This window comes from Lacerta agilis, chromosome 17 (genome assembly GCF_009819535.1).
Source record: "Lacerta agilis isolate rLacAgi1 chromosome 17, rLacAgi1.pri, whole genome shotgun sequence".
Taxonomy (NCBI): domain Eukaryota; kingdom Metazoa; phylum Chordata; class Lepidosauria; order Squamata; family Lacertidae; genus Lacerta; species Lacerta agilis.
In genome coordinates, this window is record NC_046328.1 from 21,152,463 (window position 1) to 21,172,309 (window position 19,847).

The following is a 19,847-nucleotide window of genomic DNA, read 5'->3' on the forward strand; positions in this document are numbered from 1 at the left end:
GGCACTGCAGTAGCAGAGATTCATAATTGCAAGGATCTGTGCCCTACGTACTGCATTTATAGGTGTGGTTTATTGTTTGTTTACTTTCCCCCAACCCACAGTAATCTAATCACAGTACCACAACCCACTAACCCCTGCTGGCTGAATTTGACAGGTGGGGGGCTGCCCACATGACAATCACCAAACATCACGGCGATGTGGGGGGCGAGGCTGATCATCGGTGCTTGTGAAGCCCTGTGGGAATAGCTCTGACCAGCTGACCCTGTAAATCCCCCCTTTTTTTTGCGACAGCCGCCTCTTTATGTGACACCAGGTGGGTAGTGCTACGGTAAAACAGCTCCCTGGTCCAAACAGGGAAGCCTGGTGGGTCCAGATAGGCCCGCAGGCCAGGGATTTCCACCGCGGATATGCAGAGAAACCTCGGCTCTATTTAGCTCCATGCAGAGCCAGGAAACAGGGTGCTGTTTGCTACCGCCCCCTGCTGGCAAGCAACAGCCAAATCAATTCAAAGAACAGACCATGCGGAACAAGATTAATGACAAAGCCTGGAGGAAAATCTAAGGCGAAGGGCTTTTTCTCTGTCCCATCTTAGACCAACGCCGCCGACACCCTCCTGGCACCGGCTTCTAGAACACCCTGCAATACGTTTTGAGCGGTAGTGTCATCCCAATAAATAATTCGTATTTACACAGCACGGTTTGAGGATAAAGGACGTCTCTCGCCTGCAAGGAACCAAGCATTGCTCTCTCATCTAAAGGGACCTTTCGTCATTCACTGTGTTTGTTGGCCAGGCCAGAGAGAGAGAGGGGGGGGCCCACAGGCTACGGGGAGAGAGACACAACTTCTATTATGTCCGTATCACAAAATGGGGGCGGGACTGACTGTAGCCACGATGCAGTGCCTGAATACAGTCCTCTGGCGACAGCCGATGGAGGGTCTCCCACCGCCCTCATCCCATTTTCTAACTGCAGGGGCGCGGCAACAGGCGGATGAAAGAGGCTCTTCTCTGAAAGGCTAAGTCGGGTGCCGCAGCACAAAGGCAGGTGTCCGAGCGTCCTCACAATGTCACCGTTCCACAATCGCTGACGCCTCCGGTCTCTCTCTCCTTGCTGCCACACAGTCCCCTTGCCGCTATCACACTGGCAGGAGGTCCGGAGGGTACTCCCCGTAGCAGTATTTCGCAATGGGGTTGCGGTAGGTGTTCTCATGCTGCACGCTCTGGGCAAGGGGAAAAAGAGAGAGGTGGGGGAGATATATTTGTTAGGGTGGGGGAAGAAGATAAGAGCACATGCAGGGATGCAGATTTGCCAGGCAGTTATGGAGCGCCGCCACCAGCTGAATGACGGAGCGCACATCTGTCACGGATGCTGTAGCCGAGATTCCTGCATTGCATGGGATTGGACTAGATGACCGTTGGGGTCCCTTCCAACCTTTCAATTGTATGCTTTTCATGCATGAAATTGCTGCTGCCATCAGTGCTGGAAGGAAGACCTGCTCCCTGCTGCAAGGCCCATTTCCACCTGGCCTAGGGGGCGGGGCCCAGACTCACCTGGAACAGCTAAAAGAGGCTCCTGGGAGACCGGAGGGACATTGCTAGAGCAACTCTTGGGTTGGGGCAACTGGCTAAAACGTTTTATAGAATCATAGAGTTGGAAGAGACCACAAGGGCCATCCAGTCCAACCCCCTGCCAAGCAGGAAACACCATCAAAGCATTCCTGACAGATGGCTGTCAAGCCTCCGCTTAAAGACCTCCAAAGAAGGAGACTCCACCACACTGTGTTTTAAAAGGTTTTAATTTTAATTCCTCTTTTTTGTTTTTGTTGGGTTGGTTAAATGTTTAGCTGGGGTTGGCAGTTATTTTAATTTGGCTATAACTGTAAATGGATTGTTATTGCTATTATTATTATTATTATTATTATTTCTATTGGTTTATTGGTTTATTTATAGTCTGTATAAGTTATTCTGCTTTTTAATGTTTGATGTTTTATTATGTTTTCGTATGTGCTGTAAACCACCCTGAGTGGCTGGGAAAACCCAGCCAGATGGGTGGGATATAAATAATAATAATAATAATAATAATAATAATAATAATAATAATAATAATAAATAGAAATCCCAGGCTCAATCCTAGGCCCCCCAGGTTAGAACAGGGTTTCCCAAAATGGTTGCTATTGATCCCCTCTGCCTGACTGACAGGTGGGTTGTCTTGCTCATCTGTTGAACTTAACCCACCAGGAGCAGGATGGGAGCAGAGGAGATTATGACCTTCCGCTCAGTCAGCCCCGCAGACCCCTCCCCGTACCTGCGAGGAGGTCCTGCACTTGGCCAAGCACAACTCAAAGTGATCTTCCACAGCCATGAAAAGGTTCCGGAAGGCGACCGCAGCTCGGTTTAGAAAGTGCTCCAGGAGCCGTTGCTGCGGGTTAAAAAGAAAAAGAAAAGTAGGAAGTTGGGTGACAACAGAAGAGTTATGAAAGCAGGAATGGCACAGTGGTGGAGAAGGAGCAGTAGCAGACAACGGGCAAGGATTTTCTATTTTTATTTTTGGATAAACTTTTATTAACAGTTTTCACAATACAGTGGTGCCCTGCTAGACGAATGCCTCGCTAGACGAATGCCTCGCTAGACGAATTATTTTCGTCTAGCGGGGCACCACTGTATTATAAAAGACAAGCTAATCTACACGAGTAATAATAAAAAGAAAGAAAAGAAAAAAAGGTATCCTCTCTCACAAATGCAGTCGTACCTTGGATCCTGAATGCCTTGCGAGTCTAATGTTTTGACTCCCGAATGCCGCAAACCCGGAAGTGAGTGTTCCGGTTTGCGAACGTTCTTTGGAACCCCAACATCTGATGTGGCTTCCGATTGGCTGCAGGAAGTTCCTGCAGCCAATCGGAAGCTACACCTTGGTTGCCAAACGTTTTCGGAAATCGAATGGACTTCCGGAACGGATTCCGTTCGACAACCAAGGTATGACTGTAAATCTTAACTTTTGTCCCATACAGAGAAAGAAGTCTCCTCCCACCTCTCACCCTGAGAGATCTCCAACAGGCAAGCATTTTTGAGTCGCTGAAATCCCCATTTTAAAACACGAGCTAACAGAACAACGCTGATGACACAAACTGGGAGGAGCTGAACTTGTTGTTGGTGGTGGTTAATAATTTTTTTCCTTAAGAGTGGAGAACTGGGCTGAAAATGGATGAAATGCAACCAGGCAGGTGCTGGAGGAAATATATGTACATAGATGTATGCGTAGTAGTTGAAAAAGAAAAACAGCAGATGACAAAGGAAATCGAATGGCCTGCTTGAGCCCTGTATGAGTATTCCAACAGAGGGCATGGCTGGCTGGCTCCCTGAAGGGCAGCACTCCTGTGGCGGCGGAGGCAATGCTGTGCTGCAACATTTTGCTGCAGGTGCCCAGGGTTCATACCAAACACATCGTACCTTGTTGGGCTGCAAGCAGCAAGAAACGCAGGTTTCGTAAATGCTACAGCATCCGTTGGGCAAGCAGCTCTCGCAGCTGTAGAGCTTTGCACTGGGGGCTTTGACGTCGCAGCAGCCGTTCATCAGCAAGTCCTTCCTTTCGCAGATGTAACCTACCTCACCCCCCCCAAAAAAAACACCGGAAGAGATATTGAGGATGGAGACAGCACTTGACATTCTAGATTGTTTGCAATCAGAATGAAGAGACAACAACTATCTACAGTGGTACCTTGGTTCTCAAACTTAATCCATTCCGCAAGTCCGTTCCAAAACCAAGGCATGCTTTCCCCAAAGAAAGTAATGCAAAACGGATTAATCCGTTCCAGACTTTTAAAAAGAACCCCTTAAACAGCAATTTAACATGAGTTTTACTATCTAACAAGACCATTGATCCATAAAATGAAAGCAATAATCAATGTACTGTACTATGTGGTTTTTCCCACATGGTGATATTTTGCACAGCACACACTCACATATCGTGATTTGCAATATATTGCCAGGTCAAAAATTAAGAAAACAATATCATGATATGGACTTGAAACCGGTTTTGGACAATATATCGCCCACCCCAACACGCATCATGATTACCAGGTCAAAAATTATGAATCCAGCATCATATATGGATTTGAAACCAGTTTATTGATATCTCACCCATCCCTACCCCCTGTATTGCTGGAAGTGGTTTATTATGTTGTGTAAAAGCTCAGGCGCAACGAGGAAATTAGAGCATTCTTTTCGCACAGTGGCCAACCAGATGGAACGAGAATCTATCTCTACTTGCGACTCCTGACTCCCGGGAACTGGTACAAAGGGGCATGCAGCCTCCGTCAGGGGGGATGGAATGCAGCTCTCCTGTTTCACCAGTCCTACCCCAGCACTAACCACTAAACCACACCACTCTCGGAAGAGGGAGCCTCACCCAGCTCATCTGTGATCAGCAGCTTCCCCTGGACAGAGTTGCGGCACTGGTTACCGGGCTGGCTGCCATTCCCGGAGTTGAACTGCACTCTCCACGCGATCGGGTGATCCTCGTCCTGCACCTGGAGGAGATTCCGATCTCGTACGGCTCGCTCTTCCTGAAACGGAAAACAGAGGAGCATGGGAAGCAAGCTACAGTCCTGTCCTCCCGATGCTGCCTGAACCTGCAGCCAGGGAGAAGATTTTAAAAGGCGATTTTGTGCATTGTATTTTTCTGTTGAGGGATGGGTTGCCCCCATGCCTCATTTCAAAAAACCCCAAGATGCATGGGTCTCATAAGCTGCTACATCTGTGAATTTAAAGAGCACACAGAAACTCTTGTGCAAGTTGCCCTTTCAGCCAGACTGCTCCTAGCGTATTTTTCGCTCCATAAGACACATTTTTTTCCTCCTAAAACGTAAGGGGAAATATCTGTGCGTCTTATGGAGTGAATGGTGGTTCCTGGGGCTGGATTGCCATGGCACCAAAAGAGGATCTTGGTTTTTATTTTACAAAGAAAAGGGGGGTGTTGAAAGGACCCCGCTCAGCAGCTGATCAGCAAGAGATCCGGAAAGAGATAAAAGTCCCCGGCTCCCTTTCAGCCCCGCCCCCTTGCCCAGGCCTCCATTGTTGAATGTGCTGCAGAGGGAGGTTGTTTGTTTCCCCAGCAACATGTGACTGGCTGATTAGATTATCTGTCTGGAAACTGTAGAAAAGGCTCCCTTTCCTTTAGAAGCTACAGAAATGTGAGTTGAACCCCATAAAAATGGGGCTTTTCCTCTTTGCTTTTCCCCCTTTGCAAAAAAAGCTGCAAAACTTTTAGCTGATCCTCAAAAAAACAGGGCTTTCCCCTTTGCAAAAAGCTGTAAAACTTTTAGCTGATCCTCAAAAAAACAGGGCTTTTCCCTTTGCAAAAAAGCTGCAAAACTTTTAGCTGATCCTCAAAAACAGGGTTTTTCCCTTTGCAAAAAAAGCTGCAAAACTTTTAGCTGATCCTAAAAAAAACAGGGCTTTTAGAGGAGGAAAACCAGAAAAAAAAACTTGTTTCCTCCTCTAAAAATGAGGTGCCCCCTATGGTCTGGTGTGCCCTATACGGTGCAAAAAATACGGTATGTTTTGATTGGAATCCAGTGCCTTAAAAAAAACACACAACAAAAACCCGCCTGAACTATGGCCACCATCACAACATAAATTGAAAGCAAACAGTCATGGCTTCCTCAAAAGAATACTGGGAGCTGCAGCTTGTTAAGGGTGCTGAGAGTTATTAGGAGGTATCCCCCACATTCCCCTCACAGACCTACAATTCACAGAGTTTCCTATGAAGAGGGATTGATGGTTAAACCACTCTGGGAAATGTAGCATGATTTCAAACTATATTACTGAGCTAAACAATGAGCTTGAAGTATGGAACCGAGGCAGCCCAGCACCCAAGAGGCTGGTCATCCGTAATGCCAAATTTCCCTTTGAATCTCGCCCCTGTTATGGGTTCACTCTGTCACCTTAAGCAAGCCCCTCAATTCACATCTGCAAGATGGTGACCACATTGACCGACCTTACAGGGTTGTTCTAAAGAGTTCAACCAAGGTGGAATGTGAAAAGCACACTGAACCCTGGAGTGCTCTATTGCAGGGATAGCCAAGGGGGTGCCCTCTAGATGTGACGGACTGCAATTCTCACCTTTCCGGACCGTTGGCTGTGCTGTGCTTTATATAAATGCTAATGTTTATAGTTTAAACATAATGTTTAAAGCTATGGTTTTCCCAGTAGTGATGTATGGAAGTGAGAGCTGGACCATAAGGAAGGCTAATCGCCAAAGAATTGATGCTTTTGAATTATGGGGCTGGAGGAGACTCTTGAGAGTCCCACGGACTGCAAGAAGACCAAAACTATCCATTCTGAAGGAAATCAGCCCCGAGTGCTCACTGGAAGGACAGATCCTGAAGCAGAGGCTCCAATACTTTGGCCACATCATGAGAAGAGAAGACTCCCTGGAAAAGACCCTGATGTTGGGAAAGATGGAGGGCACAAGGAGAAGGGGACGACAGAGGATGAGATGGCTGGACAGTGTTCTCGAAGCGACTAGCATGTGTTTGGCCAAACTGCGGGAGGCAGTGGAAGACGGGAGTGGCTGGCATGCTGTGGTCCATGGGGTCACGGAGAGTTGGACATGACTAAACAACTAAACAACAACAATGTTTATAGGCCCTAACAAGTCCAGCATCCTGTTCTCACAGTGGCCACACAACCAGCAAGCAGGACATAAACACAAGAGGTTTCCAGCAACTGGGATTCCGAAACACTGCTGCCTCCAATGGCACAGTGGTTAGTGACTCAGATTAGGACCTGGGAGACCAGGGTTCAAATCCCCATGGTGCTCACATGTGGACCATCTTGGGCCCACTGTTGCCTCTCAGCCTAACCTACCTACCTCACAGGGTTGTTGTGTGAAGGATAATTTGGGGGGGGGGGCGGGGGAGAACCCCTTTGACCACTTTGAGATCTAAACGCGATCGATACAAATAATAGAGACGCCGGAAAACGAAACCAGAGAGAGAGAGAGAGAGAGAAATGTGTTGGGGCGGGTTGAGGGGGGGGGGGGGTCTCGACTGACCTGCTTGAAGGTGCTGCTGAGGAAATAGATGAGGGACAGCCCGAAGACGACCCCCAGGACCCAGCGCTTCCGAAGCAGCCTCCGCCACACCAGGGCCAGAATCTGCACCATGGAGAAGGACTAAGCGGGGGGTCAAGCGGCGACCCGGAAAGAGAACGGGCGGCGGCGGCGGATCGGGCTCTTCCTTGGCTTGGCTAGCCCACCCGGGGGTCTGGGGCGCGAGGGGGAGCCCGGGAGACCCCCGCCTCATCCCCGGGCAGGCCTCCGGGGGCGATCGTGGGGGGCATGTGAAGGGGAGGGAGACTCGGGGAGACCGTGAGCCGCTTCAGAGAGGGTGAACTTTCTGAGCAGCCAAGGAGCCCCCGTCTTTGCTCTCCTACAAAAACAAAAACAAACCCCGCTTCCAAGTTGATCCGAATCGAGGATCCGAATTAAGGGAGCGGCGATCCGAATTAAGGGCCTGGATCCGAATTAATGAGATGGCACGGAAAGGAAGCCAGGGGAGTTGGGGGGGGGGTGTCTTCGCCTGCCTTTGTGCGGCGATCGCAGGAACGCCCGGCTAACCTTCCTCCGTCTCTCTCCTCCCTCCCCCCGGAAGCGAGAGGGTTACTTTGTGTCCAATTGAGAATGCTCCGGAGGGAGGGGGTGGAGACGGAAGTCACGTGCGTGGGGGGAGCGCGGGGGAGGGAAGGAGGGAGGAGCAAAGAAGGAGGGGCCGATCTGCCTCGCAGCCCGGGGACCAGGTAATATAATGTTCCATCAGGCGCGGAGGGATGGTGATGGTGTTTGTTTTTATTCCTCCATTCATTTCTGATCGTTTTCTTGCTTTATGGGTGGCTGGGAGTTCCAAGACGATCTTCTCCTTTCCTGGTTGGAGAATAAAAATAAGCCAGGAGTAAAGAAGGATTGGGGGGGGTTAAGGTTGCCCCCCCCGTCATTTGCGCCCCATCTCAGGTTTATCTCTCGCTCTAAATATAGAGGAACATCCAATGCTTTAATCAAGGGCCTAGTTCTCACTGAGGTGGAAAGCCTGGACCACTTCAGGCTGCTGTTTTAGCCGCTGGCGTTAGGGTATATTCCTCCCTACCAAGTTTTGGACATATAGACCTGCATGTCAACATCCAGCCCACCGGGGAGGAGTCTCGACCCAGAATCCTGACCTGCTTGTTCTTGTTATGTGCAGGGATAAATTTTTTTCGTATGTTTAGGGGAGCATTCAAGGGGAAAGATTTGTAGCTCAGCAGTCGAGCACATGCTTTTCATGCAAAAGGTCCCAGGTTCATGTCCCCAATGTTGGTAGGACTGGGAGAGCTTTCCCACCAGAGAGCTGCTGCCAGTCAGTGTTTACAAACTGGGCTAGACAGGCCACAGGTCTGTCTTGGAATAGGGCCTCTTCCTGTTTCAGAGGTAGTATATTAAAAGCACACACTCTCCGTCACCAAAGAATACTGGATGGAAACTCTAGTTTATCCCTCTCAGATCTACAGTTCTCAGCACCCTTAAACTACAGCTCCCAGAATTCTGGTGCAGGGGGACTGTATGATGTGCTCACAGCCTAAGCATGATGAAGGGTGCTGCAGTTATCAAGTTAATCCCACTCACCTCCATTGAAAAACTACAGCTAAGAACCATATGTGGAATGAGGGGGGAAGAATTCTAGACTTGGCATTAACTGGGAAGCTCAGGTAACAGTGATGGGCAGGACTGGTTGGGTTTTTTTTAACCAACATACCAGTTGTGACCCTATCTGGAGAAGATGCACCTTGTCTCAGGTTTTCAGGTGCAACTGAAACTACTGGACTACTGAAACAGTCTGGACTACTGCAGGTCACTCCATGATTATAGCTTTGTACTGGAAATACTTTTGCATCAGTAACTGTATTTTGCTGTCTGTGCTTTCCTTGAAAGTATTTGTGAGTAGCTTTTTTAAATTCTCAGTTTATTTGTTTGCAGCATTCTTCTGCCATTTGTTAACCTCTTCAGTTCATTGGATGGTGCACAATGTTTTAAAATGTAAAAATAAAATTAAATTAAATTACACAGTGGTCATGAAATCGCAAACAAGTTAAAACAGCGCTAGAAGAGAGCCAGGCTAAAGGCACCAGCAGATGCTAAAAGCAGCAGCGCAGAAAGCGGCGCCTAAGATATAAAAGCCTGTGTTTGGATACGTCTTGGGGACAAGTACTATAAATAGATAGTATAGTTGAAAACCTCAGTCACAGTCATGGCAGAGAGGTGGTGGGGAGCTGGCTTTCGGTTAGAATGGAAGCAAAAGTGTGCTTCCCCCCAAAGAATCCTGGGATATGTAGTTTGCTGAGGGTGCTCTGAATCGTGATGGAGATCTGTGTTCCTCATCTCGGGACTATATTCTCAGGGTTCTCTGGGGACAGGGGATGCTCATTTGGTCAGTGTGGCCTAACAGTCAGCCCCTCTTCTCAAGGAACTCTGGGAATTGTAGCCTTTGGAGGGGAATAGGAGCCTCCTGACAACTCCCAGCACCCTTAATAAACTACATCTCCCATAATTCTTTGCGGGGAGCCATAACCATTTAGTGGGACGTGGGTGGCGTTGTGGTCTAAACCACTGAGCCTAGGGCTTGCCGATCGGAAGGTTTGAATCCCTGCAATGGAGTGAGCTCCCGTTGCTTGGTCCCAGCTCCTGCCCACCTAGCAGTTTGAAAGCATGTCAAGTGCAAATAGGTAAATAGGTACCGCTCCGGCGGGAAGGTAAACAGCATTTCCATGCACTGCTCTGGTTTCCCCAGAAGCGGTTTAGTCATGCTGGCCACATGACCCAGAAAAACTGTCTGCAGACAAACGCCAGCTCCCTCGGCCAGTAAAGCAAGATGAGCGCTGCAACCCCAGAGTCGTTCGCAACTGGACTTAACTGTCAGGGGGGGGTCCTTTACCTTTACCTTTTTATAACCATTTAAAGTGGTATCAAATCACTTTACGGTATGATTGTGGCCTAGGAAGGTGCTATGCTGCGAGAAGCCCTTTGTCTTCTGACTCCCCTCCTTCTTATTTTTCCTGCCTCATTTCTTTTTCCTTTGCAAAATCTCTCAGGGTCGCAACATCTGGAGAACCACGCGGTTGACGCCCCAATCCAGCCACTACTTCTTCTTCGCTTTCCCCAAGGGCCGCTTCCCCTCCTTGCATCACAAACTTGGTGCGGTCGTCAGCTTTCGATGCAGATACTGACCTGAGGATAGGACCTGACTTTCCTCCAGAGATCTATTTCTCCTGGGCGCCGCTATCGCGTTCATCGTGGAGCTTCCGAGATTTGCTCTGCGCCCGTTGCCTTGTGGTACGGTCTTTGTCCAGCCTTCCCAGTAAGAGTTTTGCGCTGCCTGCCACTGAGTGAATGGGGCCCCCCTCTGTTGCTCCAGCCTTCTCTCCAGTCCTTGCCACTACTTCCTCGCTGCCACCATTGATCTGCCACGTTAATGTTGAGTGTGTTGTGTTTTAAAGTCTTAAGGAAGATGCAGAGACGCCACAGCAGCATCACGGACAGCCTGCCTCCTGAAAGGTTAGTTCTGTTTTAAGTGTACGGCATCCTTCTATCTTAACAACTCACTAGGGATGCGGGTGGGGACACCTGCGCCCTTCCAGATAGTGTTGGACTCCCATCACTCTTGAGTGTTGGCCATGCTGGCTGGGGCTGATGGGAATTGGAGTGAAAGGCCGCAGTTTGTTTACTGGATTTGTAAACACTTCCAAGCAGCTCAAGGTGGCATATGTGGTTCCCCTAATATCTATTGTATTCCCACAACAACTGTAGGTTAGGCTAAGAGCATTGTTCAAAATTAGGCAGGCACATTTTGCACCTGGCTATCAGCCGCTTGCGACCAAGTGAGGATGCCTGGGTGCCGAGATGCCGCCTGACACCTCCACCATCTGGAGGTGCATGCCTGGGGATCATCGGATCTTGCCTGTTTTCACACACTTAATACCCCACCCTGTAGAATTCTGTCTGTTATATTTTACCTGCACAATCAGAATTTCAAGAACCAAAATGTTTTTTTTTCCTGTGCAGCTTGAGCAGTCAGGAGCAGTGAACAACATGATAGCTAATGGTTGTAGCTTGTCTTCACCCCACTGCCCTACTCACAGTTGTGAAGAATATTCTAGTGTTGTGAATGGTGCATTAATAAAAAGAGGTTGGAATCGGCCGATAGACATGTGGGTTGTCCCTGGATCAAGTTAGTTTTCCTCTTTTAAGTTCTCAAGGTTCCGAACTTAGCTCAAGGTTGTCATCTGAACTAGCCACATGTTCAACTGAGAATCAATCACAGTCAGTCCATCCTTTGAAAAATAAAACTTTAGAGCCATCTTGCCCCCAAATGGCAACCGGACGTTCCATTTTGGTGACTGTAACTGAGTTTCTAACACAGGCTAAGAGACAATGACTGGCCCAGAGTCACCCAATGTGCTTTGTGGCTGAGTGGGGATTTGAACCCTGGTCTCCCAGATTTTAGCTGAGCTCTCTAACCATTACACCACACTGGCTCTCATTGCTGCCTTAAACAACACATAGGTTTATAAAAAAGAAGGTGGCTCTTTATGTATCCAAATGGACCCAAACCATGTATAGCAGGAATGGGGAACTACGACTCCCACCGTCCCTGACCATTGGCCATGATGGCTGGGGCTGATGGGAGCTGGAGTCCAACAACATCCAGGGGGCTACAGGTTCTCTGCTTTATGGCCTAAGCCTGCAGACCTTGCAGCCTGTTTTCATATGAGCCCTTATGTTCTACGGAAGGCGCTGCCTGAAGAACGTTGCTGCAGAGCCTTCTCGGTGGTGGCTCCGTACTTATGTAACTTGGTGCCAGTGGAGGCCTCGCTGTCCCCCTCAATTCCCTCATTGAGCAAACTGGTAAAAACAGAACCCTTTTTGGACTCTGGACTCTGCATGTGCCCGTGTTGCTTTCCCCGTTGTCGTTAATTATTTCACAGAGTTTTGTATACGCCACTTAATCACAAAAGAGGTTTCGTTGCATTTCTTTTAATCGTGGGTTGTTGGTTTAAATCTTTTCTTTTAGACTTTTTTCAGTGCTGTTTTCGATTGGTTGCTGGCAGATTTCAGAGGCGTTATTGAAGTGGCCGTGGCGGCAAAATTTAAAAAATCCGTGTCACAACGCAACGCCAGCTGTGTCAGGTTAAAAGGAACCACAAACGCACAACTGCTCCCCCCCCCACTTAAAGATAGAAGTCTTTCTGCCAAGCCTTTCTTGGGTGCCTCCTGTGGGAGTGTTACCCTAGGGGACACCCATAGTATTGGATTGTACTGTTGCAACCTCGCCAGGCAATTGAGATGCTCCGTACGTGATTCACATGTTCCTAGGGAAGAGCGTGGAGATGTTGGTGTTTGTGATTTATTTTTTAATTCCTGAGCCCTGGGAGATTCGATTAGGAACGTTGTGGGGGCATAAAGCCACATGACCAAGTATCTTGCTAACCGTTTTATTTCCCTGTGTGTCTTGTGTGTGAACCTGGCCTTTGAGGAGTAGCTTTAAAAATATCTGAGAAGCAGTGGCTTTGTGTGGCTTGGGAGATGCTTGGAGTCGATAAAGAGCTCCATTGAGGCTGGTGAACTCCACAGGGGGCCTCCATTGCTGCACACATCATTTCTAAACTTGGAGGAGTTGGGGCGCAGGGGATGGATCCGCAACCAGGAGAGATTTCACAGCTCCCATGCGTCTCTTTGTGGCTTCAGACTTTTGCCGATCTTCTTCTTCTTTTAACAAGTTGTGTTTTGAAAAATCTTTCTTCTCCACCACCACCACCACCTCCTTCTTCCAATTACTTTCTCAATCCCCCTCTAAGCCACAATCCCAAGATGATTTAGCCGTGAGATAATTAAAGCCACAAAACCCACAAGCGCATTTAGCTGTGATTCCTTCATTGCAGCAGGTTGGGCCAGATGATCCCTTCCAACGCTTCATTTCTGTGATCCCGTGATTTAAAAGCAAAACTGAAACCCTAACAAGTGGTACAGACCCATTTATCCAGCTGGGAAAGCCAATCGGAAGAAAAATGCTGTTGTTTCCGGAAGGTGCATGTATGTGGGCACCTGTTTTATTTTGACAGGGATGCTGTTTCGCAGAGCAGGGGTAGACACTCTAAAATCTCTTCTTGGATAAAGTTTTTGTCCTCTTGGTTTCTGAGTTTTCCAGACAGCTTTGCCATCTCAGCATATTCCATCAGCTTGGTTTGCCATTCTTCTCTTGTCTTCTTTCCAACTCTGGGCTAAATAACATCCAGGCGGCTGTTGTTATAAAATAACTAGTGGTTTAAACCCGTTAAAATAACGGGCGCTAGAACATTTCTAATACAAAACCCAAAGTCCTGAAGTGCAGGGAGCAGGGCAAACCATGCGCTCCCTACACGGCATTAAGATTCCTGAGGGAGAAATGACGGCGTGTTTCCTTTTATTGTTCCTGTCCTAAACATACTTACTGCACGAAGGTAGAACAGGTTTCCTTCCGGATGTGTGGGGCTCCCAGCCCCTTTCGGAGTGTGGGGCGGTGGGTGGGGAAGTGAGGGGGGTGAGGCGGCGGCGGAGGCGGCGGCATCATCTCCCGGGAGGCTCCCCCCCCGGTTCTCCTCCTCCTTCTGCCCAGCGGCAAGAGTGGCAGCGTGGCCTCCCTTCTCGGCCGCCCTTCAGCCTCTGGAGTGCCAGCGTTCCATTTCAACCGCCGCTGCTCCCGGCCCGATCTCTCTGCTCCAATCCCTGTGTCCGTGGGGCACATGCTCAGTAGCGCAAACCCAGAGACACAGGGACTGGATGCAGAGACACTTGCGTTTTATATATATAGATGGGGAATTTTAAAAAAGTTATTTAGGAGACCACTGTAAGCAAATGGAAACAAGAGCAGGATTTTGACCCGCTTGTAGTGCAAAGAATATTAAGGACAATATGGCTTGATATAAAAATTGGAGTACGGATGAATATGCAGTTGTACATACTTAAAATAAGACTCCATGGAGGGGATGGAGGGAAGTCTCGAGATTCAGAGAATATCCTGATACAGATATGTTCTTATTAGTTTGTGTTTATTTGTACTTTGTATTTGTAAAACAAATAAAAATTATTTAAATAAAATAAAATAAAATCCCTTCTTGGAGTCAGTTCAGAGTAAGGGGCTTCTGAGATCTTTGGAGCTGGCAAGAGAGACTTTCCCAGAGACTGCAGTGATCCACCAGGTGCATAAGGAGAAAGTTTTTTCCTTGCATTTGAGCTAGCACCTGATTAAACAAATTTTAGTTTAATCTGATTCTTTCTTTCCCCGTTACAGTGGTACCCCGGGTTACGTATTTAATCCGTTCAGGGTTACAGTATGTAACCTGAAAAGGACGTAACCCGAATAATTCGTTGCGCAGACCGAAAAGTCTGCGAAAAATGCTCTGCGCATGCGCAAATCACGTGCATGTCGGGTTACGCTTCTGGGTTAGCGGAGTTCGTAACCTGAAAAGTACACAATCCAAAGTACGTAACCCGAGGTATGACTGTACTATTGTTATTATTACAGTAGTACCCTGGTTCTCAAACTTAATCCGTTGCAGAAGTCCATTGCAAAACCAAAGCGTTCCAAAACCAAGGCGCGCTTTCCCATAGAAAGTAATGCAAAACAGATTAATCCGTTCCAGACTTTCAAAAACAACCCCTAAAATAAAAATTTAACATGAATTTTATTATCTAACGAGACCATTGATCCATAAAATGAAAGCAATAATCAGTGTAATAAAACTGAAAGCAAGAATGAATGTAATAATATAAATAAGATAGTATTGTAGATGATAAAAATTAAAATTATTATTTTTTCTTACCTGCAATGATGATAGTCATTTTTTGGATGGGGGGCTTTTATCCATTTCCACATTCACACAAGCATTCAATCAGTAGCTGAACTGGGTTCCACACAGTCACAAAAACAAATTAACCGAAAAAGCCTCAAAAACAAAAACGCAAAATAAATAGCAAAAACAAAAGCGCCAAACTTAATCCGTTCCGGAAATCAGTTTGACTTCTGAAATGTTTGAAAACCAAGGCACAGCTTCTGATTAGTGCAGGCACCCTGGAAACAATAGCCGACAACTGCATTGGACGTTTGGCTTCCGAAAAATGTTCGAAAACCGGAACACACACTTCCGGGTTTTCAGCATTTAGGAACCAAGGTGTTTGAGATCCAAGGTATACCTGAAGGAGCGTCTCCACCCCCATCTATCTACCTGGACACTGAGGTCCAGCGCCGAGGGCCTTCTGGCGGTTCCCTCACTGCGAGAAGCCAAATTACAGGGAACCAGGCAGAGGGCCTTCTCAGTAGTGGCACCCGCACTGTGGAACACTCTCCCACCAGATGTCAAAGAGAACACCAACTACCCGACTTTTGGAAGACATCTGAAGGCAGCCCTGTTTAGGGAAGCTTTTAATGTTTGATTGATTATTGTATTTTAATATTTTGTTGGAAGCCACCCAGAGTGGATGGGGAAGCCCAACCAGATGGGAGGGGTATAATTTTTTATTCATTCATTCATTTATTTGGTACCACTGTATTATTATTTGGATGTGTGTCTGTGTGTTTATACCAGAAGCCGGAGTCAAACCATCTCCTCTGAGACGAGCGTGGATGAAGGCGGCATTTTCGAAGGTCTCAAGACGGAAGCTCCCTCCCCGCAGCAGCTTTTCTCCGGACTGGGGGGCATCCCGTCGGGCACCATTGCAGCCACCCCTTTCCAATCCAGCTTGGTCCTGGGGTCCTCGGCGGGAGGCGGGGAGGTGTTCATCCAGATGCCTTCCTCGCGGGAGGAGGGGCCCAGCCGGCCAGAAGGAGGTCCCTACCACCACCGGCAGCAGCCCCATCACTACCACCACAGCCACCAGCGCGGTTCCTCCCTGCTGCACATGGCCGGCGGCGACCGGCACGGACACACCGAGGAGGGGCCTGAGGATCAGCCCGGGACGCCAGCCCCTGCTCTTTCAGAGTTGAAAGCGGTTGTCTCCTGGTTGCAGAAGGGACTCCCCTTCATCATGATCCTCTTGGCGAAAGTCTGTTTCCAGCATAAGCTTGGTAAGCCCCTCCCGTTCGACGCTTGGAGCAAATGTAAGAACTTGGTGAGCCCAGTAGTGTAGCAGCAAATCCAGTTGTTCAGGTTCCTTCATGGTAGTCACAACCACACACACACACACACACCTGTGATTCTACAACCTTCCTGCCCGCGGACTGTCTCGCCAGAGTGGTGCATGCTCTGGTTATCTCCCGCTTGGACTACTGCAATGCGCTCTACGTGGGGCTACCTTTGAACGTGACCCGGAAACTGCAATTAATCCAGAATGCGGCAGCTAGACTGGTGCCTGGGAGCGGCCACTGAGACCACATAACACTGGTCTTGAAAGACCTACATTGGCTCCCAGTACGTTACCGAGCACAATTCAAAGTGTTGGTGCTGACCTTTAAAGCCCTAAATGGCCTCGGTCCTGTATACCTGAAGGAGCGTCTCCACCCCCATCGTTCAGCCCGCACACTGAGATCCAGCGCCAAGGGCCTTCTGGCAGTTCCCTCACTGCGAGAAGCAAAGCTACAGGGAACCAGGCAGAGGGCCTTCTCGGTAGTGGCACCCACCCTATGGAACGCCCTCCCATCAGAGGTCAAAGAGAGAAACAGCTACCTGACATTTAGAAAATATGATATATATGTATGATAAAATACATTAAAATATGTGATATTTTAATGTATTTTAATATTTGTTGGAAGCCAACCAGAGTGGCTGGGGAGACCCAGCCAGATGGGCGGGGTACAAATAATACAGTATTATTATTATTATTATTATTATTATTATTATTATTATTATTGTTATTATTATTTCCAAGATCATACAATAAATTTACAATACAGCCGTACCTCGGAAGTCAACGCCTTGCAACTCGAACGTTTCGGCTCCCGAATGCAGCAAACCCGGAAGTGAGTGTTCCAGTTTGCGGACGTTCTTTGGAACCCAAACTTCTGCCGCGCCTTGGCTTCCAAACGTTTTGCCAGTTGAATGGACTTCCGGGGCAGATTCCAAGGAACGGCTGTATAAAAATAGGATACAGTTTAATCAGTGGACCGACCGTAGGACGATACTCGCTGCTTTTGTTTGGATAAATATGACAACATTTGAAATGAGTTCATACAGAATGAAGGAGGCTATTGACATCTACACATGTATTAGGATAATAACACTGCAGTCGTACCTTGGAAGTAGAACAGAATCCATTCCGGAAGTCCGTTCGACTTCCAAAACATTTGAAAACAAAGTACGACTTCCGATTGGCTGCAGGAAGTTCCTGCAGCCAATCGGAAGCCCGGTTGACCATTCAGCTTCCAAAAGAATGTTCAAAAACTGGAACAGTTACTTCTGGTTTTGATCTTTTGGGAGCCAAAATGTTCGAGAACTAGGCTGTTTGACTAGTTCCACTGTATATCAATTTATATAGAATATATTATATTGCATTTTTGTATGTATATCCCCCCCACTTTCTTATACATATCTTTGTTCTTTTTCCTTCCTCACTCCCCCCTTTTTGCTCTTGAATCACTTTATTTCTTTATAATTGATTCCCCCCAATAAAATATTCATAATCAAAATGCAATAAGCTTAGAATTATGCAATAATAGTAATTGGGGATGCATTGTGACAATCAGTGCAGATCTCAAGTGGTCACCTTTCAGTGAGGTCTGAGATTTCCTCTGCATGCACACGGGCAAGTGGTTTGGAGTGCTCCGATATCTTCTTTCGGAGTGACTTCAGTTGTGTTTTCCTTGAAGGCCCATTATATATGTAACAGAACTTGTGCACCGTCCCCTTGAAACTGAAGCACCCGGTGCTTTCAGTGTTCCTAAATCTTAGCTTATCCAACAATTCATTTTGGGGGTTCTTTCCACACACCTTCTCCAGAGTGACCCTAGGAGCCGATCCTCTGTGGCTGATTGACCTTCTTTCACTCCAATTAGCTCCATTTGGCACAGAGGGTGAAAAGACTTAATTTCAGTGGATTAAAAGCTACTTTCATGCTGATTGGACAGCTGTAGGCCCCTGGAGACAAGGACCCCATTGGAGAAATAGCAATGGTGTCTTTGACCCCCTGAAACCCCGGACCACTGTGCCACTGAATGCATCAGAAGAAATATTCCACCCAGGGGAAAAACTAGTGTGATGGCCTGGGAGTCAGACTCTGATGCTGAACCTGAGGGATCCCAGCCTGCACAGGATTCCCCGCCTCCAGAACCAGCTGAGCCGGGGCCAGGGCTTGAGCCTGAAGGATCCCCACCTGTGCTGGATCCCCAGGTGCAGGCATCAGCAGAGTCTGCTCTGGCTCCTGATGGGAGGGAGGACCCATTGCCTGCAGGTGCTCCACTCCCAGCCTCTTCAGAGGAAGCTGAGGCATCCCCTGGGTCCAGTAACCCACCAGCCTCTCCTGAGCTACAGAGGCTCAGGGCAGAGAGGCGAAGGGAGTTAAGTGTCTGCAGGAGGAGTGCTCGCCTCCAGGCCCGGAGGAGAGGCGAGTCTCCAGAGGATCGGGGCGGCCCTAAGCATAGGGCCAGATAAAAGCCAGCCAGACCCAGCCCAAGTTGCGTGAGCAACATAGTTGCAAGCGTGTGCTCAACCTGCAACCTTGTGCCTGAACCTGCCTTGGACCTTGACCTGCTCCCTGCCTCGCTCCCCGCCGGACTGACCTCCTTTGGACCCCTAGACCCAGGACTGGACTTGGACCTCGCTTCATGGACAAACCCTTGGGGCCAGCACAGTTTGCTCACGCCACACCCGCACTCCCCCTTCGCTGGGGTGCGTTCGGGAGGAACTAATAGCCATGGCTGACCAGGCGGCTGCGCTGGTGGCATTGGCCCAGGAGAACCAGGCCTTGACCCACACCGTGCAGCAGCTAAGCAATGTGGTTACGGCGCTTCAGCAGCGTTTGGATGCCTTACCGGCTCCTGGGGCCGCCGCCCCAGCTCCTGGCAAGTACCCCGTGGCCCTGCCAGAGAAATTTGATGGGTCCCCAGCCAGCTTTCCCATGTTTCTCGCCCAGGCCAAGCTGTATATTCAGGGGCGAGCTCGGGATTTCCCCGACGACCGCACCAAGGTGCACTTCCTGATCAGCTTGCTGAAGGACCAGGCGGCCAAGTGGGCGTTGCCGCTGCTCCGGCAAGACTCCCCCTTGCTGACAGACTATACGGGGTTTTGCAATCTTCTGGAAACCACGTTTGCCAACCCTCAGAAGGGGAGTCAAGCCAATCGGGCAATTCGGCGGTTGAAACAGGGCAAGTCCACAGTGGCCATCTACGCCACAGAATTTCGGCTGCTGGCGCAGGACTTGACCTGGAACGACTCTGCACTGCGGGACCAGTATCTCGAGGGACTTTCAGACGAGGTACTGGATCAGCTGGCCACGTTGGATCGCCCTGCCACACTGGATGCCCTCATCCAACGGAGTCTGCAGATAGATGATCGGTTGGAGGACCGTCGCCAGGCCCGGGGCCGCCGGCACTCCGGGCTCCCAGCGCCGGTGCTTCCCTGCAGTTCCGTGGCCAGAGCTGAGTCATTGGAGGAGCCGATGCAGCTCGGGGCAGCGCGGCCTCGCCTCTCCCCCTCGGAAAAGACTCGGCGTCGGGAGGGGAACCTGTGTCTCTACTGCGGTGGGAGTGGACACTACGCCCGAACCTGCCCTGAGAAACGCCAGCCGCAGGTGAAACGGCCAACCCCAGTAGCCGATGGCCCAGGCTACCTGGGGCCCCAAGCATCGCATGATGGG

At 48.9% G+C, this 19,847-nt stretch overlaps 2 protein-coding genes across 2 annotated transcripts in view; one reads left to right on the forward strand and one right to left on the reverse strand.

Moving 5' to 3' along the window:
* Nucleotides 1–312: 312 nt before the first annotated feature.
* On the reverse strand, nt 313–7,423 carry C17H12orf49 (chromosome 17 C12orf49 homolog). Its single transcript, XM_033135943.1, has 5 exons — nt 7,053–7,423; nt 4,404–4,560; nt 3,446–3,597; nt 2,304–2,417; nt 313–1,218 (listed from the first exon to the last, which is right to left on the reverse strand). The coding sequence occupies exons 1-5, from the start codon at nt 7,161–7,163 to the stop codon at nt 1,135–1,137; spliced, it is 618 nt and encodes a 205-aa protein (XP_032991834.1). The 5' UTR covers nt 7,164–7,423; the 3' UTR covers nt 313–1,134.
* A 2,812-nt stretch (nt 7,424–10,235) lies between these two features.
* The window catches only part of RNFT2 (ring finger protein, transmembrane 2), a 36,085-nt gene continuing 26,473 nt past the window's right edge, over nt 10,236–19,847 (forward strand). Inside the window, exons 1-2 of the mRNA XM_033135879.1 lie at nt 10,236–10,580; nt 15,647–16,125. Coding sequence (XP_032991770.1) covers nt 10,498–10,580; nt 15,647–16,125 — 562 coding nt within the window. The 5' untranslated portion in view covers nt 10,236–10,497. The remainder of the gene's footprint in view (nt 10,581–15,646; nt 16,126–19,847) is intronic.

What these genes read in the sequence shown, in the direction of transcription:
- C17H12orf49 (XM_033135943.1), bottom strand. Translation starts at nt 7,163, where the DNA reads ATGGTGCAGATTCTGGCCCTGGTGTGGCGGAGGCTGCTTCGGAAGCGC. An exon ending in GCTGATCACAGATGAGCTGG is followed by an intron (nt 3,598 to 4,403) that starts GTGAGGCTCCCT and finishes GGGGTGAGGTAG; the next exon opens with GTTACATCTGCGAAAGGAAG. An exon ending in GCTGCTTGCAGCCCAACAAG is followed by an intron (nt 2,418 to 3,445) that starts GTACGATGTGTT and finishes TTTAACCCGCAG; the next exon opens with CAACGGCTCCTGGAGCACTT.